Source organism: Equus caballus, chromosome 27 (assembly GCF_041296265.1).
Source record: "Equus caballus isolate H_3958 breed thoroughbred chromosome 27, TB-T2T, whole genome shotgun sequence".
Classification (NCBI taxonomy): Eukaryota; Metazoa; Chordata; class Mammalia; order Perissodactyla; family Equidae; genus Equus; species Equus caballus.
This window is the reverse complement of record NC_091710.1, coordinates 35253731-35272789: the sequence shown is the minus strand read 5'-3', so window position 1 is coordinate 35272789 and position 19059 is coordinate 35253731. Positions and strand designations below refer to the sequence as shown.

General features: G+C 35.0%; 1 protein-coding gene across 1 annotated transcript in view; it reads left to right on the top strand.

Annotated features, from left to right (window-relative positions):
* Positions 1-19059, top strand: part of SGCZ (sarcoglycan zeta) — a 1066277-nt gene that overhangs the window by 940622 nt on the left and 106596 nt on the right. The window contains exon 4 of the mRNA XM_005606355.4: positions 17145-17232. Within this exon, the coding sequence (XP_005606412.2) occupies positions 17145-17232 (88 nt within the window). The remainder of the gene's footprint in view (positions 1-17144; positions 17233-19059) is intronic.

The window sequence follows — 19059 nt, the reverse complement described above, 5'->3', positions numbered from 1 at the left end:
ATAAAACTGATTGTTGAGAAGAATTGACAAAGGATTAATCTTCTATACATTTCTAATTTAATCAACACATACAGGAGCCAGAAAAACATATCTTTCAATCTTCTATAAATATTTCTGTCAGCTGAGATTGTAATAGAAGTAAATATCAGACAGCTTGATGGCATTGCTTCTGATGTAGCCTAGAAAGATGATAATTAAGATTTGCTTGCTGTGGGTGGATTCATACGATTGAGAAATCAAAGAAGCAGATTGTAAGGTTAACTTGGTAAGTGAAAACTCACAGATTATCATCTGAAAAAGAGTTTTCGAGTTGGTGAAAGCAAAGCTGGATCTTCCTCTTAGAAAAACATGAATTTTATATTTAAGGTGCAAAACAGGATTAAAAAGTCTTCAGGCAATCAGAAAAGAAAAGAGAGAGAGAGGTAAAGAGACAGATTCACAAACTGGGTATCAAAAACTCCTGATGGGGGGCCAGCCCTGTGGCCAAGCAGTTCAGTTCGCGTGCTACACTTCAGTGTCCCAGGGTTTCGCTGGTTCCGATCCTGGGCGTGGACATGGCAGCGCTCATCAGGCCATGCTGAGGTGGTGTCCCACATAGCACAACTAAAAGGACCACAACTAGAATATACACCTATGTACTGGGGGGCTTTGGGGAGAAGAAGAAGAAGAAGAAAAAAAAAGAAGGTTGGCAACAAATGTTAACTCAGGTGCCAATCTTTATAAAAAAAAAAAAAAAACTCCTGATAGGACTTCTAAATATATGAAGGATGTTATATTAAGCATGAAGCAAGTTATTCCGAGAGCGGAGATATTCTGAGTTCAGTTATCTTGTAAAATGGCACAGCAGGAGCGTTAACAAGTTCCATTTGGAGATCTCATGTTTTCCACCCCTGACTACTGTTATTGAATGCATCTTTTTAAAGGAGAGTCCTGTAATAGAAAAGCAAAGAGAGTTACAATAAGAGGCATTTATGGCACCTTATTTAATGTAGCCAATGATTGCACGACAAAATCTGCATCTCCTCTACGTATCTCCCATGTCTTTCTTAGAATTATGTTATATAATAGACATTTTAATAACTAGAATAAAGCAAATCTTCAGCTCCAAGGGTATGTAAAAATATAAGTGAAGGTATAATAAAATAAAAGCATCTTATATAGCACAGGCTTCAACCGTCTATCAACTTCCCCAACGTGTTCCAAAGAATACATAGTTAAACCAATACCTCTTGGAGAGAGAATGAGAGATAAAATAAATAACCATTTCATTAGTTTTAGTAAAGCCTTTTAGGCATGCTTCCTTAAAAGTGAGAAATGTAATAGTTCAAATAACTGGGTTACAGAATATTTTGCAAGTTAATTGGTTTCTGATTAGTTCCTTATTGCAAAATTGAAGGTGTACCTAATTCAGTTATTATCAGTTATAATGCCGATGATAAATCAGTGTGATTTGACTTTTTCAGACATATTTCAAAAAGTTTTCAAAAAATAAGCAACATTTATATACCGAATCTCTTTATTTCTACATACTTATTTATGTGAATAAATTTCTCAATCCATGCATTACACAGGGAAGGTAGAAAATATCTCCTACTGAACCCTTTTTCATTCCAGCAATAAGTTACATTCATCCACAGAGATGTGAACTAATTGGGTATAAAAACTATCTAGACCATTAAGAGAAGCTTTTCCAATATACTTTTCTTGGTTTTGTAGTATCTTTTCAAAATTTTCAATGGTGGTAAGCATTTCTGATAAATTTATACTTTTCTCTTTTTGATGATAACAAAGCAAATTTCCAATGTAATTGTCTTTTCTATCAATTGAATGCTAATTTTAATTTACCTCAATCCAGAAGAATTTTTTAAAAATCTGCTGTCAGGTGCTAGAAAAAGTTAGCTGAAAAGACAGGTGTGGTATGCTTGAAGTGGAGCTCACGGAAGAGTTGCAGTTATTGGCAATGACAAAGTCTTAGTATGACCACAAGAGAGGCTGATGAAGGGGGTATGACAAGATCATGGAAGGATAAAGCAAGAATCCTGCAGTTCAGAGTATCTGAAGATCATCTATGTGGTAACTAAAATCACTAAGAATTATGACTGTAATGATGCTGGAGAGAATGACAATGGGTGAGCAAAGAGAGGAAGTCTTCCTGGAATGAGGGCAATGAAGAGTAGTGGATTATGTCGTGTAATGATTTGAGATTCAAAGATCAAGGAGGGGCGAAGAGGAAGGGAGAATTATGTGGAGCCATTGAGGACAACTCCCCCATCTCCATACCCATTGGAAGAGGGAGCAAAACCGGCTATGGTTGGAAAGATAATAGAAACTTAGTGTATGATTGTTCTGAATCTAGTTCAATACTTTACTTCATAGATGAAGTTATTTTTAACTTTTTGCAAATTCATAGTGACTTAATTGTGAAGAATTTTACAGTGCAGAATGTGAAGATATATGAATACAGATTAGTCAGCTACACTCTCTACAGCTTTATTAAATCAATCACTCACACTTAGAATAATGAATTTCAGGCATTACAAATTCCTCCTACAGATAAAAAGACTAAATTATATCTTTCATTTTCTAAAATGGTAAGTATACACATTCATTCTAATTCTAAATATGCTCAGCAGGAAGGATGAAATATCTTATGTGTTAGTAATGTAAAGCATTAATGGGTACCAAATTAATATATTATCTTTACTTACAAATAGAGAGGAAACAAAATGTAACAGCTCAATTCAATGTTTAAAATCTGTTTTTTTAATATTGTTTATTCATTCATTTATTTTTACTGCTTTACTTATTTTTTGACATCAGTAGAAATTCTGCCTCCTTTTTTAGCATTCATCATCTGGCTTCCAATTGCACAAGGTCAGGCAGGCCTCAGGGCAGACGGCGCAGTGCATCATTTCATTTGCCTGAATTTGGAAGCAAATGCCTTAAATGAGCATATTTAAACTTCTCAAAGAGAGAGACTAAATGCCAGTATTAGGGGAAGATATTCCTCCCTATAAATTTCTTCGCTTGCTTTGATCAGGCAATGAAAATTTTATAACATAACATTTTTATTTTGCCTTTACTATAAGGAAAGTCAAAGTCAAATTCAGGGTTCAACCTAGCAACAAGCTTGTTATAACAAGCAACAAGATATATGTCTGGACACGTTTATTTCTCATGGTTTAAAAGGCCTTCCATTCTACAGATTGTCATGCCCAATTTAACATTGCGTTTCAGTTTATAACATACTTAAAATCTTTTTGGAAGAAGTATTGTTTTAATAAAAGCATAAATATTTTATGTTTTCTTCCTTTGTTTCAAACGGCATCTGTCTTTTTGTTTTTGTGGGAAACAATAACCGAGGAAAACTGTAATACTTTTAATGTGTAAAAAAGACTTCAAAAACTCCTATAATATTGTCTCAACTAGGAAATTCTAATTCCTTATATATTACTAATTCTGTACTTTAATAGAAAAATCCCTTTAATTACAGTATTTACTATGTTGAATTGGTTAATTTATTATATTTTGAATTTCCTAGCAGTTTCTACTATTTTAATATAGATAGTTTATTTTGTAAAATAACTTTTTCTTTCTCTGTGACTTGAAATATTTTTTGAGTATTGGATCAACTTTGAAACATAAATAAAGATTACTTTCTTCATATATGAAATCCACTAGTTCTAGGAAATATAATTGAAATATAGTTTTAAGGATGAGACTTACTAGTAAGCAAATAGAACAAGTAAGTGCTATAATATTAGCATATATCAGTGTATCATAACTATGACCTCATCAGTGATCTGGCAACTTATAAACAAAAACTGAATTTGCCAACATCCTTCCTTCACTCACACACACACACACACATACACAGAGTTACTTTTTTAGAAGGATCTGATAATATATGTTTCCAGGTAGTAACTTGTTCTCTAACTTCAAGTTACTTACTCTTCTATCCTTAAAATGAGCATGGTTTATTTTATATTTATTTCTTCTTAACCCTCATATCTATACTTTAACCTTTTTTAAAATATATTTTTGAAAACTACTAAGTTCATTTTTTTCTGTAAAAATGGTATACAACGAGGACTTTGGCTTCTAGTAAATTTGCAGATTCTGTATTCGGAAATAACTTGTCACTGACAATCTAGATGTACCATAAACTACAACAAAGACGTATTTAATTGAATTTTTAAATTTGCAAAAGATAATGGAGAAATCATAAGTTCAAAATAAACAAAAAACAGAGTTGCAAAAGTAGTAGCATGTGAAAGCTGAACTCAGTTTCCCTTAGTGACAACTAACGATACTTACAACCTGAAGCCGTGGAGATTGATAGCCAGCTGAACAGCATAAGGAACATCAGGCCATTACAGGTGCAAATACTGTATCCTCTGAGAATTTGTAAACTTCGGCCTGATTTCTTGAATTTGTATTATCTTCCCAGATTTGCACTCTAATGCTTACAAGGAGCAAATATAAATTTTCCTGGGATGAATGCTTCCTTAACCCGGAATTCTGAGAATTCTCACATATTAACCATGAGCTAAATAAAAAAACACAAAAAGAAACAACAACAAGGAAATGGGCCAACAGCGAAATTTCACCAGAAACAATGATTTGCTAATTTAGATCTTTCAATTACTTCAGCAATTGGAAGTTTCAGACAAAGAATATTAAAATACTATAATAATAATGTTGAAAAGTAAACAGTGGAATGATGAGAGAGCAAATAAATAAACAATAACAATAAAACTAATAGACTCGACCAGTCACATGTGAAAAAATACCCAAGAAAAATTTCTTAATGAAAGTTATATGCATGAATTGATAACTCAATGGAGACCTTAACAAATGACTAACACAGCTGAAGAGAGAATTATGCATACAAGAGCTGTAGCCCTAAGCTAGGATGTAGCACAGAGACACAGGGAGATGGAAAATATGAGAGAGTTAAGAAAACATAAAGATAGAATGAAAGAAGATATATCACACATCTAATGTGAATTCCATATCGGGAGAATGTGAAGAACAAAGTAGTGATAGTGTTGGAAAGCTAATAGATGGCTATTTTCCAAACTTGATAAAAAAGTCATCAGATTCTGGAATTACAAAGTATCATAAGCAGAATTTTACAAAGTGAAATTTATACCTAAGTTTATCATAATGAAATTCTTTCTTTTATATGAATTCTTTTATTAAAAAAGGCATATAAAGTTAATGCTATACATTATTTATTTAAAAATCATTCAAGTCACAAATGGTAAGATTTCATCTTTTTTTTTGTTGCTGAGTAGTATTTCATTGTCTGCATATACCACATCTTCTTTATCCGTTCATCTGTCCATAGGCAGTTAGGTTGTTTTCAAGTCTTGGCTGTTGCAAATAATGCCACAATGAACTTGGTGTGCATATATCCTTTTGAATTAGTGTTTCTGTGTTCTTTGGGTAAATACCCAGTAGTGGAATACCTGGATCATATGGTAGTTCTATTTTTAACTGTTTGAGGAATCTCCATACTGTTTTCCATAGTGGCAGCACCAATTTACATTCCCACCAGCAGTGTATGAGGGTTCCCTTTTCTCCACATCCTCTCCAACACTTCTTATTTCTTGTCTTTTTAATAATAGCCATTCTGAGATGTGTGAGGTGATATCTCATTGTGATTTTGATTTCATTTCTCTAATAATGAGTGATATTGTGACAACATGGATGGACCTTGAAGGTATCATAATAAGCAAAATAAGTCAGATGGAGAAAGACAAATACTGAATGATTTCACTCATATGTGGAAGATAAAAGAAAAACAACGATAACAAACACATAGATACAGAGAATGGATTGGTAGTTACCAGAGAGGAAGTTGGGTGGGGGTAGGGCAAAAAGGGTAAAGAGGGACATTGGTGTGGTGATGGATCAAACCTAGAATTTTGGTGGTGAACACCAGATAATCTATACAGAAGTCAAGACATAATGATGTATATGTGAAATTTAAATAGTATTATAAGCCAATGTTACTTCAATAAAAAGTATTCAAAAATAAAATCATTATGCAATATTAGCCTTACTTTGAAAAACGTTGGGTATATAGTTGCTCTAACTTTAAAGTCTAAAATTTGTCAGAGGTTTGTTCTCTAGACCAGAATTCAGCAAACTGTGCTTGCAACTGGCTTCCTGTTTCTTTTTTAATAAACTTTTATTATAATACAGCCATGTCCATTCATGTCTTTCTTGTGATTACTTTTGAGTTACAAAAGCAGAGTTGACTAGTTGGCACAGACACTGAATGGCTTATAAAGTCTAAAATATTTGCTACCTATCCCTTTAAGAAAACATTTGCTGACCTCTCCTCTAGATGAAGCCAATTTGATTAATTACTCCTGAGAGAAAAATACATTATTAAATATCATCACCTTTAAGTATAGCATTTAACAGATCCATCTCTAGCTTGATAATGATCTGAAAGTACATCAGTGTTATGAGAAAGGTTAACATGATTATTAAAGAGAAGTATGGAAAAAACTTAAGACAGAGAGGACAACTCACACAGGGCATACAGTGAGGAGGCCTGGGGTGGTCAGAAACAAGGGGTCATTCCACGCCTATGGAGGAGAACAAAGGGTATTCTATCAGAACAGGCAAACTTCTATATGAAGCAACTCTGGTACCTCATGGCTTAACTCAAATATAGAAATTATTTACCACTTACTTCACAATCCAGTGACATTGATAGGGATGGTGGCTTGGATCCATGTAGACATTTGGAGACGCATGTTCTTTCCATGTGTGGTTCCATGACACCCTGGGGCCTCTGACAGAGAAGATAGCACATTGCAGGCCTTATAGTCCAGGCCTACACATGTCCCATATCCCTTCTGCCTATATTCCTGGGAGTATAACTTGGTTGTATGGTCATGCTTACCTTTAAGGAAGACCAGAAATATAGCCTAATGGCTGTATGCACAGGAAAAAGCAGACATGGATTGGTGAACAGTCTTTTCCATGCAGGTTTAGAGGTGGGGGGAAAACACATCCTGATTTATAAATTTGTAGGTTTGACATAGGCTTATCATGCTATGGAGAATAGTTCCAAATTAATTTTTTGAGGCAGCTACAATTTTCTGCTCAATCTATGGGTTTAGGCCACACTCCAGCTGTAGAAGTTCCTGGCAAGGAGCTCTTTGCAAATCTCTCTCTATTCCTCTACCTCCTCCAGATGGTTAGAGTCATACTATTCAGAGTCATCTGCTGACCAGTACCATGGTGATCTCTTGAGAGCTTATCAGACACAGAATCTCAGGCTTCACCCCAGAGAGATCCCCAGAGGAGCTGCATGTGCATCACACATTTCTAAGCACTGAGTTAATCTCTCTAGCCATGTCATGTGCTATTTGGTCTGCCAGTTCCTAAACATTCACCGACCACAGATGCTATAGTTGCCATTTTTATGCAGCTAAATATATAACTAATTTTATATTACTTTGGTTCAAAAACCTGCCATCATTAGATTTTCTTTTAAAGGGACCAGGGATTATTCCTTGTATTATCTTACATTGGTGTGAAAAAAAAAAAAAATGTCAGAAATTTGAAATTGTTTTAGTGATTTGAAAAAGTAATCCCAAGGATAATTTCTACCCTTTTATTTAGCTGAGGAAGAAAGGGGAGAAAATTGCTACAGATTTCAAAGTAATGATTATGAAAGTCGGAGAAGGAGTTATTCCTATTTTTCTTTCACAATTGTCTTATTAGATACAGCAAAGGTATAATCAAAGTTAGTATAATGCTTCAAAGCATAGAAAATAGTAGTATCACTTACAAACACAGTAAATATTATGTGCAGGGTCTTTTTGTTGCTTAGTGTTCACATCTATATTTTTACCATGTTCCTGTAGTAATTAATATGAGTACTGTACTAGTCTGGGTTCTCCAGAGAAATACGTAGAAAGAGAGACTGATTTATTATCAGGAATTGGCCCACACTGCTATGGATGTTGAGAAGTCCTAGGATCTGCCGTCCGAAAGCTGGAGACCCAGAAGAACCAATGGTATACCTCTAGTCCAAGTTCCCGAGAACCAGGAAAACTGATGGTGTAAATTCTAGCCTGAGTCTGAGTCGGAAGGCAGAAGAAGGCTGATGTTCCAGCTCAAAGACAGTCAGGCAGAGAGAACAAGTTCTCTCTTACTCAGCCTTTTGTTTCTATTTAGGTCTTCAATGGATTGGATGAGGCCAATCCAGATTAGGGAGAGCAAACTTACTTACTCAGTCTACCGATTTAAATTTTAATCTCGTTCAGAAACACCATCACAAACATACCCAAAATAATGTTTAATCAAATATCTGAGCATCCCATGGCCCAGTTAAATTAACACATAAAATTAGCTATCATAGGTACTATATCCCTGTTGTACCTATCTGATTTTATAACCAATTGTTTTACTTATTACCTACTTTCTTATTCCATTATCTTTTGTCATTATGGAAAAATGTTTGGAATAATTATTATATTTCTGATTTATTATTATATTTCTGACTTTCCTTATCTATTTCTATGGAAATGAAATAACAGCATACATGCACACATGCAGACACACACAAAAAGTCAACTAAAAACGTGGTCATAATATTATCAGATATTTGAAATACTTCATTAGCTAACCAGATTTTAAGAGAAAGGAAAAGGAGATTTTTTTTCAACTAGGAGAAAGTTAATTAATATTAATTAAAATATTTCTGTAGAAAATAATCCAGTAAGTGATTTTTCCTTTAAGCTCTCTGTCCTTTTTCCCTACCTCAACATAGATATTTCTTGGAAAATATATATTTCACTTGGGAAAGGTAAATATTTTGTTGAATGTGTTGCATTTTAAATTTTAGAATCTAGAGACTTCTTATCCTTTCTCCAGCACCAATTTCAAGCAAAGTAAAAGAAAAATAATTACATTGAGGCTTAGGTCCCTGCTTAACTTTCTGTTCTGCCTCCTCCCTTGCACTCATATAACATGATGTCTATTTCATACACAAATACACACTTAGCATATCTCTAGCATTTTATTATAAAAGAAGTAGAAAAGGCTTTACAGTGTTTGGTCTGCAATATCTACAGATTCACCATTGGATAGCTGCATTTCTAGAAGATTTTATTAGCTCTTTGCTCCATATAAATAAATGATTTAAAGGAACTAATTCCTTTAAAATTTGGGTTTTTTAGGGCGAGTGAGGTGGCTAAACAGAAGATATTTACATACGCTCTGATGTTTCTTTCTGCCCACCAAAGTAAGATATAATTTATGTATTCTGCCTGGCAACGCCTGGTTTCCTTTATCCCATCAGTTGGGGCACACCTCAGTCAGGCTCCCATAATAAGCATCCTAGTTGGGCAGACAGTGAACAAGGCTGGTAACCTGGAACCAGTCTTAGGGCAAGATCAGCCTGAAGAAAAGACTGAAGGGCAGCAGGAGGGGAATAGTGACAAACCAACAGGGGGGCTATTTCCATGGTGCTGCAAATGTTGCCTTGGAGGAAGAGAGCCATCTCTGGGTATTTTATATCATCTGATTAAAACAACCGTAGCTTTTTATTGATCTGGATCTTTACTACTTTAGGTAGAGATAGTACTTTTCCCTTTTAGGATACTGATTCAAGAAGCATTTATTTCCTAAGCCTTCCCATGGCTCAAGGTTGAGTCGGAGTATTTGAATGTTACAGGAAGTGGCAGATTACCAGATTCCCTGTAAATGGGATGCTATGTGTAAAACTGCCTCCTGCGGCATTATTCTGGAGACACATTCATCGATTAGTAATTGGGATAAGGAGGGCCTCAGGAGAAGTATATCTAGACTTCTATGTTTACTACACAGCTTTCAAGAGTCAGGGAGGAGCCAGAAGAGCAATTAAAAGTCATAGAACATTCTCAGAAGGTAATCCTTGCTGTGACCTCCCCGACTAGGTAATTTATAACAGAAAATGAACCAAAGTGGGAAATTCTCATTAAGTGTTGGAGTAGAAACTCAGAAAAGTCAATTGATGATAGATGCTATCTCCCCTGCACTACACATTCAAGTTAAAATGTGAACACTGAGAGTCTGAGGAAGTCAGTTTAACAGATCTAGATATATTCCTTTTGGGGATCAATACTTCTGCCTTTAAAGTACAGATATCCACAATTAAATGACTTACATTCTGAAGGAAAGTAATTTCAAGTAATGGTTTTATTAACCAAAGAATAAAAAAGAAATTACCTGTTTTGCAGCTGCTTAAGTGGGTCAAACGCTTAAAGAAAAGAATGCAGTGGCTGCCTCGGGCAGAGAGATGATGAATATAAATCAAATCATAATGTGATATGACTTCTCCATTTAAAAGCCTTTTTAGAAATCATGTTCTGGGCCGCCCCCCCCACCCAAAAAAAAAATGTAGCAAGAGTCTGGTAAGTTCTGTGTGACCTGAACAAAAATCCAGGTAAACACATGTAGGCTGAGTGCATTATGCTGTAAATGTGCTCAGTTCAGTACATTCACTCAACAGACATTTATCGAACAGGAACTTGGTGCCAAGCATGACACAAACTATACTTTCAAAAGCCTGTATAAGTAAAAGAAAATGACAACACGCTATGCTTTCAGGACAGTCCAATCTAACGGAGGATATAAACGGAGGAATGATCAAAACAAGGCAAAGCAAGAAGCCTGTGACAAGTACCAGACATCAACAGTGACTGAGGAACTGGAGGGCGGGAGCTAAATTTTAACACCAGAGGAGCAGGAAAGCTTCACAAAAGACATAACTTTGAGCTGGGACTTGACAAATATCTATAATTTTGCCAGTTAAGGAGAAGTGGATAAGAATTGCAGGCAAAGAGAACAAAAGATGAAAATGCCCAGAAGTGGCATATTTTGAGAAAGATGGGAAATTTGGGCAGTTCTTGCATGGTGAAGTGGTGTGAAATTGAGCTACAAAAGTAGAATTGGATCTGGGGCTGGCCCAGTGGCATAATGGTTAAGCTCGCATGCTCTGCTTCAGTGGCCTGGGGTTCACGGTTTCAGATCCCAGGTACAGACCTATGCGCTGCTTATCAAGCCATGCTGTGGCGGCATCCTACATATAAAGTAGAGGAAAATGGACACAGATGTTAGCTCAGGGTCAATCTTCCTCAGCACAAAGAGGAGGACTGGTGGTAAATGTTAACTCAGGGCTAATCTTCATCCAAAAAAAAAAAAAAAAAGGAAGTAGCATTGGATCATATTATAAAGCACTTTATATGTTTTATATATGTACACTTATGTTCACATAAGAATGTGAATTTTTTCCAGACTGGGAATGAGGAATCATTAAACAGTCTATTTAGATTAATTTTAATTCATAATGCCAATATTTTTTTAATATTTTGGAAAAATAACACTGGATCTGAAGAATCAATGTGGGGAGGAAGTGGTTATTGTGATGTGAGTTATGAGTCTATTACAGGAGTGGTCACAGGAAAGACAGGAAAAGGTATATTTAAGAAATATTTCTGACATAGGTGATTGGATATTGAGAAAGAGGAAGAGAGAGGATTTTGGGATGATACAGGTTTATTGCAAAAATACATAATTTCTATCAGAGTGGGAAAGAAAACTTAACCTGGTAAAGCTGTATAAATTCAAGAAATGACAGATCAAATTCTTACCACCTACACTGAATGGTATGGGTTATTAATTGTGTTCTCTTTCAAGACAGCAAGTAGGGAGACTCTCACAGGTGACATATTCTAAAATATGTGTGGAGAGGGCAGTTCAGGAGCATCCATTTTTTCTCCCGAACCTGAGAAAATAGAATGAAACAAAATTAACCAGACTATGTTATTGATACTTGGATGATAGCAATGTGGAGGTCATATCTTACATTCAAAGACAGTGTTTGCACCAGATATTTCTTTTAGAGACTGGAATATTTAAAGGAATTTTAAATTATATTTTGTTCATTTAATTTTTAAATTTATTTTCAGATTTTGATTTGACATTCTAGAAAGTCTAGAATTTAAACACCCACCAGAGAGACAGTATCTCATAGTGGTTAACAGGGAAGATTCTAGACCCAAATTGCCAGGTTCAGATACTCCCTCTGTCATTCATTAGCTGTGCAAATTAGAGCAAGTGACTTACATTCTCTTTGCCAAGTTTCTTCATCTGTAAAACAAGAATGGTGATAGCCAGTACTATGGTTCTCAGAGTACTGTAATTACAGTGGAGAATGAATAATAAAAAGCAAACATAAATAGTGCTCTGGCAAGGGCTAGGCACTGATCTAAGCATTCTGCAGATATTGTCTCATTAATTCCTTACAAACAGCCCACAGATTTTTTATTATTACCTTATTTACAGATGAAGAAATCATGGTACAGAGTTCTTGAGTGACTTGCCAAGTCCAGTAGCCAGAGTTTGGCAGACTCACTATTTGAACTCAAACAATGAGTCCACTGTCTGTCTTACAACCATTTTACTTCTTTGATTCTTTTATGGGTGATTTTATTTTAAGTTTGTAAGTAGCAGAGTGCATACGTGTGAAGTATTTAAAACAGTGTCTGGTATTGATTAAGTGCCAGTAAATGCTGTCTGCCGCTCCTTCTCTTTTTTCTACTACAACTCAATAGTGAAGTGTGAGAGAATGAATAGCTGAAGCTGAAGTGCCTTAGATAAATACAACACCTTATATACAAACACACACAGCGTCTTCTCATCAGTATAACTCTCACTGTGTTAGAGAAGTCTCTATCACAGCAGCTTGTTACTGGTCATATTCTGTTTGTTTTGTTTTGTTTTGTTTTTATCTGGTTTATTGTCTGTCTAGCTTACTAGATTATGAACTCCATAAAAGCAGAAAGCTTGTTTCCCTTCTTTCTATTTTACACCCAGTGACTAGCAAAGAGCAGAACACATCATAGGTACTCAGTAAATATTTATAATAAGGAAGGGTGAACATAATAGAAATAAGAAGGGAACAAAACACTTTTTCCCTTTGTCACTTGCAGAGCCTATCACAAAAACATGGAAATGAGAACATATTGCATTATTTTTCTGTAACCATTACAAGGTTACAACTAGGCTCTGGGTGTAAAGACTGTGTGCATGAAAGAATCATACACAGGCATTCTCAGGCCCACTTATAGATACTATTGCCTTTCCTCCCTGGATCTCCTACCCGCTTTGTCTCAAGAGTTGCATAAGAAGGCAAATCTATTTCCTAGAGTTACAGCCAAGATGACCATCAGCTCCAGAAGCCTGTGAAAGGCCTTCTATGAGAGATGTCTTGGTTTTGGAGGGAAAATATTTGAATCCAAAGATGAAGTTTTTCTTTCTTCCAAAAGAAATTTATGTTAGTTTATTGTTCAGAGAAGACAAGAGAAGACTGAGACAACAGTGAAAACTAGAAAACATCGTTGAGTGTAAGGAAGTGTCATTAGAGACTGAGGCCAAGATTGTCCACACCTCGTAGTCCCAAATATTAGGAATGGGTGCCAAAGGTGGACAGTAAAGAAGGCCGACAGGAAGAAAATTGATTCATTTGAAATACGGTACTGGAAGAGAGCTCTACAGATAGCCCGGGCTGCAAGAAAGACAAACAAATGGGTCCTAGAGCAAATTAAGCCTGAACTATTGCTGGAGGCAAAATGATAAAACTGAGGCTGTCCTACTTTGGGCCCATCATGGGAAGGCAAGATTCTTTGGAAAAGATAATAATGCTGGGAAAAGTGGAAGGCAGCAGAAAAAGAGGAAGACCAAACATGAGATGGATTGACTCCTTAAAGTAAGCCACAGGCATGAGTCTACAGGAGCTGAGTAGGGCTGTTGAGAACAAGACATTGTGGACATCACTCATTCGTAGGGTTGCCAGGAGAAGGAGCCTACTTCACACCACATAACAACATTGAGCAGAATAATATGCCACCTACTTACTTACCCTTGCAGAATTTATATATCTTATTCCTACTCCGTGAGATAATCCTACCAAGAAATTTTCTTCCCTTTATGTTCTTAGCAAGAATAAGCTATAAGACAGTCTTGCGATGTCTATTTTAATATCTGAAATTAGAAACTAGCTTTCAAGGTTTTGGAACACAGGAATATAATATAAAGGAACATGAAGAGGGTATATAAAGAAGAGAGTGGAAAGCAATGATTTAATAGTGAAAGTTATTTTCTTACATGGAGACTTTTGGAGAAATGGACACAAGAAAGAAGATATAAAAGCTTCTCAAATGTCAGTTTCTTTCTTGGTACTGATTTTCACCTAAAAATGTGTTTGATATCAGATTTGTAAATTGCTTAGGATTGCACACTCTTTAGATGATTGAAAGAGTTGCTATTATTTTATTACATATATAACAAATCAGTATAGGATAATAATGTATTGATGTCCACATGAATACAAGGTAGACAACTGTTCATTTTCTCTGATAGGCATGTGTTTAAAGTTTTAGTCAGTAAAAAGACTGCTGTTTTATTATAGCAAAATTTTAATCTAAATAAATATAAAAATTTAATTCTGAGGGGAAGCAGTGGAATCATGTGAAGAAAAAGGAAGAATGTCAGGGATAAAATGTCAACGAGTTTTCTATGGTGAGAGTAAGAGAAAAGTGGATTGATACGTTGTAAACAAAGACATCACAATTAAACTTTCAATTCTAACCTGAGTCTATTTTTCTATTAAATCAGATGAAATTCTTATTGTCTTTTTAAATTGACTTTGCTCTCATCTTAAAATATTTAATAAAGTAGTAACTCTTTTAATATACATACATGGTCCTTAAATTATATACACTAATGGTTATGCTTTTCTTATGCTACAGAAATTTAGGTTTAGTGATACAAATGATAGCATATAGCGCTGTCACTTCTTAAAATTATAAACAATCAGATATGTTATACCATAAAAATCTTGAAAGAACATGAACGAATATTCAATTAATGTATTTCTTTTTTTTAAGATTTTATTTTTTTCCTTTTTCTCCCCAAAGCCCCCCTGGTACTTAGTTGTATATTCTTCGTTGTGAGTCCTTCTAGTTGTGGCATGTAGGACGCCGCCTCACCGTAGTCTGATGAGCAGAGCCATGTCGGCGCCCAGAATTCGAACCAACGAAACACTGGGCCGCCTGCACCAGAGCGCACAAACTTAACCACTCGGCCACAGGGCCAGCCCTCAACTAATGTAGTTTTACAGTGTTTTCAACTGCCGGCTGCTTTATAGGCTTCTGTTGTTTCTTACATTCAAATTTATTTTTATTTAATTCAAAGCTCCTTTTTTAAATACTTGGGTTCCATGCATTTTTTTGTGATTTTATGAGCCATCCTCTGTATGCAATATCCTTACTGGATATAACTGTGTACAAACACTCCTTGGTCCACGATCTATATTGTAAACAGAATTTAAACATATCACTCGAAAGGAATGATGGAATTAATTTAAAATACTTCAGATAATTTCAAAAATTAATGTCTGCAGTATAGAAATATCTATGGAAAAGGACTAGATTTATTTTTTAAATGTCAGAAATAGCACTTGATTTGTGGTACAAAGAAATGAGTTGTGATAAGAGACAAGGCAGAGAATGAAATGAATGACAGTGGTTTTTGTAAAACTAGGTCTCACTTTATAGAATAAATGTACTCTTCAAAATATGGAAAATTATTTTTAAAAATAAAGTATTAGTGTACACATAGCAAAACCCACTTCTAAAAGGAAATGTGTGTGTGTGTGTGTGTGTGTGTGCGTGTGAGTTTGTCTGTGTATCTATGCTCAGTGCTTTGCATCTAGTCAGAAAGGGCACACCCAGCTTTTGGAAAAAGCCTATTAAGGCTTTATGTGTATATCCACATCACAAATTCCAAATCCTAGCCTTGAAAATGTTTTTACATGGCTTATATATGAAAGCACTTGTACATTTACATTGACGTAGAAGTAACATACCACCTAGATGGTGAGGATGGTATTGGGAAAGATTCTCATAGAATTTCAATATCTAGATGACAAACTCCACGAGGGTAGGTGTTGTTCTATGTTTTGATCACTGCAATGTCCTAAGCCTCTGGAACACTATGTTGTACATAGTGAGCTCTCAGTAAATGTTTGTTGAATGAATGAATGGACAATTTGTAAATGATCACCCTTCTAATAAGTTTTAGACTATAAAAATGAGAATGTAGCCAGCTGTAAGTTACTTGTCTTTGGCAGGTGGTGGCAAAGCCGAATATGTTGGTTCCTAAGGCAGTAATACTGTCTTTCAATAGATTTTTTTTACTGTTAAATGTTAAACCACTGAGAGGAGTAAACGTTCAACCAAGGTAATTTATTCTAAAACAGAATTTCCAGGCAAACATCTTATATTCTTATACTCTCTATACCTCCCTATTTAAATCATTTCATGATTTACAAATCACTTCTACATGAGGTAGATGAACACGGTAATCATCAATTTTATTTTGAAGGTTTATTTATCCATTCAGTAAACACTTAGCAAGTGCTTTCCTTCAGCAGTATGCTAAGTAGTGAGGATATAATTATGTACACATGGCTGCCATGGTCCCTGTCCCACGGGTATTTCCTCTTGTGAAGAAACAAATAAAAAAACAAACACATACATGAGTGAAATAAATCTGTCTTGTGATAAGTGCTTTATGCAAAATAAATGGAGATTGGAGTTTGGGGACTGAATGAGTCTGTAGTTACAGTGACCAGGGAAAACAATTTTGAGGAGATAACATGTAAGCCGAGATCTGAAGGTTAAGTTTAGCTTAGAAAGGACTTCCTTATTTGGTTAGGACCTAAACTATCTCTAAAGGCAGACATATATACCATTTTGAGGGAAGGTGAGAGAGGATACTATACCTGTGATGTACAAGAATCAGTAGACTTGGAAATGCTTGCATCCGATAGTAAATGCCCCTTTACCAAACTGGAAACTTTCCTATTCTGTCAAGTATTTATTACGAGGCACCCATATGTTTTTATGTTGTTCAACCAGTGTTTAGGATGTTAAAATACCTGCCTAATCTAAAATAAATAAATAGAATTTTGATAATACCCAAACAAATGCAGTATAATTCTATATATTGTTTTGACTATATTTCTATTTTTTATTTGATTTCTTTATCTTATACATGTTTCCCAGGATAGTCCACTGGTCTTACAATCTGACAGGAATGTAACAGTGAATGCAAGAAATCACATGGGGCAGTTAACTGGACAGCTGACAGTAGGTGAGTGCTTTGGGGTAAAGATTGCTGCTACTATCTTACTCCATTTAAAACTCTGTGGTTGTTGAAAATTGGGAAAAGCAAAGTATGTTATTTATCTAATATGTAACTAGACATCCCATTATGGCCCAATTATCTTGCACATCATTTGATTTGTTGTAAGGCTACTTATGGTTTCCTCTATTTGGTACTTATTACTCTTGTCAGTGTGCTATGAGACTGAATTACATGTATTTTGTCATTAGTACTCTTAATTAATAAAATGTACCATTTTCCTAACAAATATCTTTCTTGTATGTGTTAAATTATAGTAAACAGGCTTAAAAAAATGTGAGATATAACATCATGTGGTCTATGTATTTTTTGTTTTAGGCAGCTATTTTTCCAATAAATATTATTATCTGCTATATAAGTTAGAAATGACATAGTTGAATACACTAAATCTTAACATTTATCAATTATGTATAAATTTGATGTTCAAATTATCTATATTTTAAAGTTCCTAGTTTGAAGTTATAAATAGAAATTAATGATAAAATATATTAATGTTTTCTCCTCTTGTCAGAAGATTTTAATTTAGAGACTCATATGGCATAGTGTTATTATTTGACTCAATTTTTATAAGAAGAAAGGCAAATTAAAAGTCAGTTGTAATTATGTAAAATAATACAAATATTTGATTTGTCTGGAATTGCTAAAACTTTTTAGACTGCTGTATTTTTCTGTGTGAAAATTACCTAATACTTACTGATAATTTGTGTGTGTGTGCATGTGTGTGTTTTATATATGTATATGAAAGTATATACAATTTTGAAGACTGAGTTACCCTTATCTTAATGAGCAATTAATCATTATTTTAATGCAAATGCATGTTTTCAGTATTTCTAATTAAATTACACAAGAAAATGACATTTGAAATGTGAGATTTATAAACATGAACTTGATTCTCTCCACTTCCTTTGTAAGTATACAAAACACTTTTTTATATACTCTTCACTTTAATGACGTGTAAGGGAGGAAGAAATATTCCTATACCCTTCTATGCTTCTTCTGGTTTGTCTAAGAATTAACTTAACATAAGACAGAATAATAGGAGAAAAATCAAACAAGTTTAATAACATGTAGACATGGAAGATACCCAGGAAAGCTGAGCAACTTGCCAAAATGGCAGAAGCCACCACCTTAAATACCATCTTCAGCTAAAGACAAAAGAGGATATTGGTGGGGAATGGTTTGGTACTTCAAAGAGGAGGAAGGCAATTCACATTGAGATGAAAAAACTAATGTTTGGTAAACAAATGTTTTCCACACCTTGCTAAGAGAATGGGACATGGAGAGGACTTTGATCAAATGGGCCTTGCTAGGTTCCTCTCTGTTTGCCACACCCAGTTCATATTATACTAGAGTTATCCATGGTGATAACTGCTTCCTGGAACAGACCTTCTATCTAAACTTCTTTTAGGCAGTTAGGGAGAAGGTCAGGTTTCTTCCTGAGTCTTTGGTTCTTAAAAATAATCAAGCCAAGGAAACACATTTTGGAATAGCAAATTCTGCTCCCCTACAGACGCCAAAAGTGAAACTTAGATTGTTACCAAACAAGGTTCATTTTTGCCCATTGCCCAGAAAGCCAAACACCAAGATGACAAGCTTGCAGCAGAGAGAAAGTTTAATCACAAAGCTGCCAAGTGAGGAAAGGGGAGAATGAGTCTCAAATCCTCCTCCCTGAAAATGGGGACTCAGGGATATTTATGGGATGGGGCCAAGGTGGTCTGAAATGTGGAGAGAGATGATTGGAGGTGAGAAGAGGTGAGATAATTGATGATGTGCACA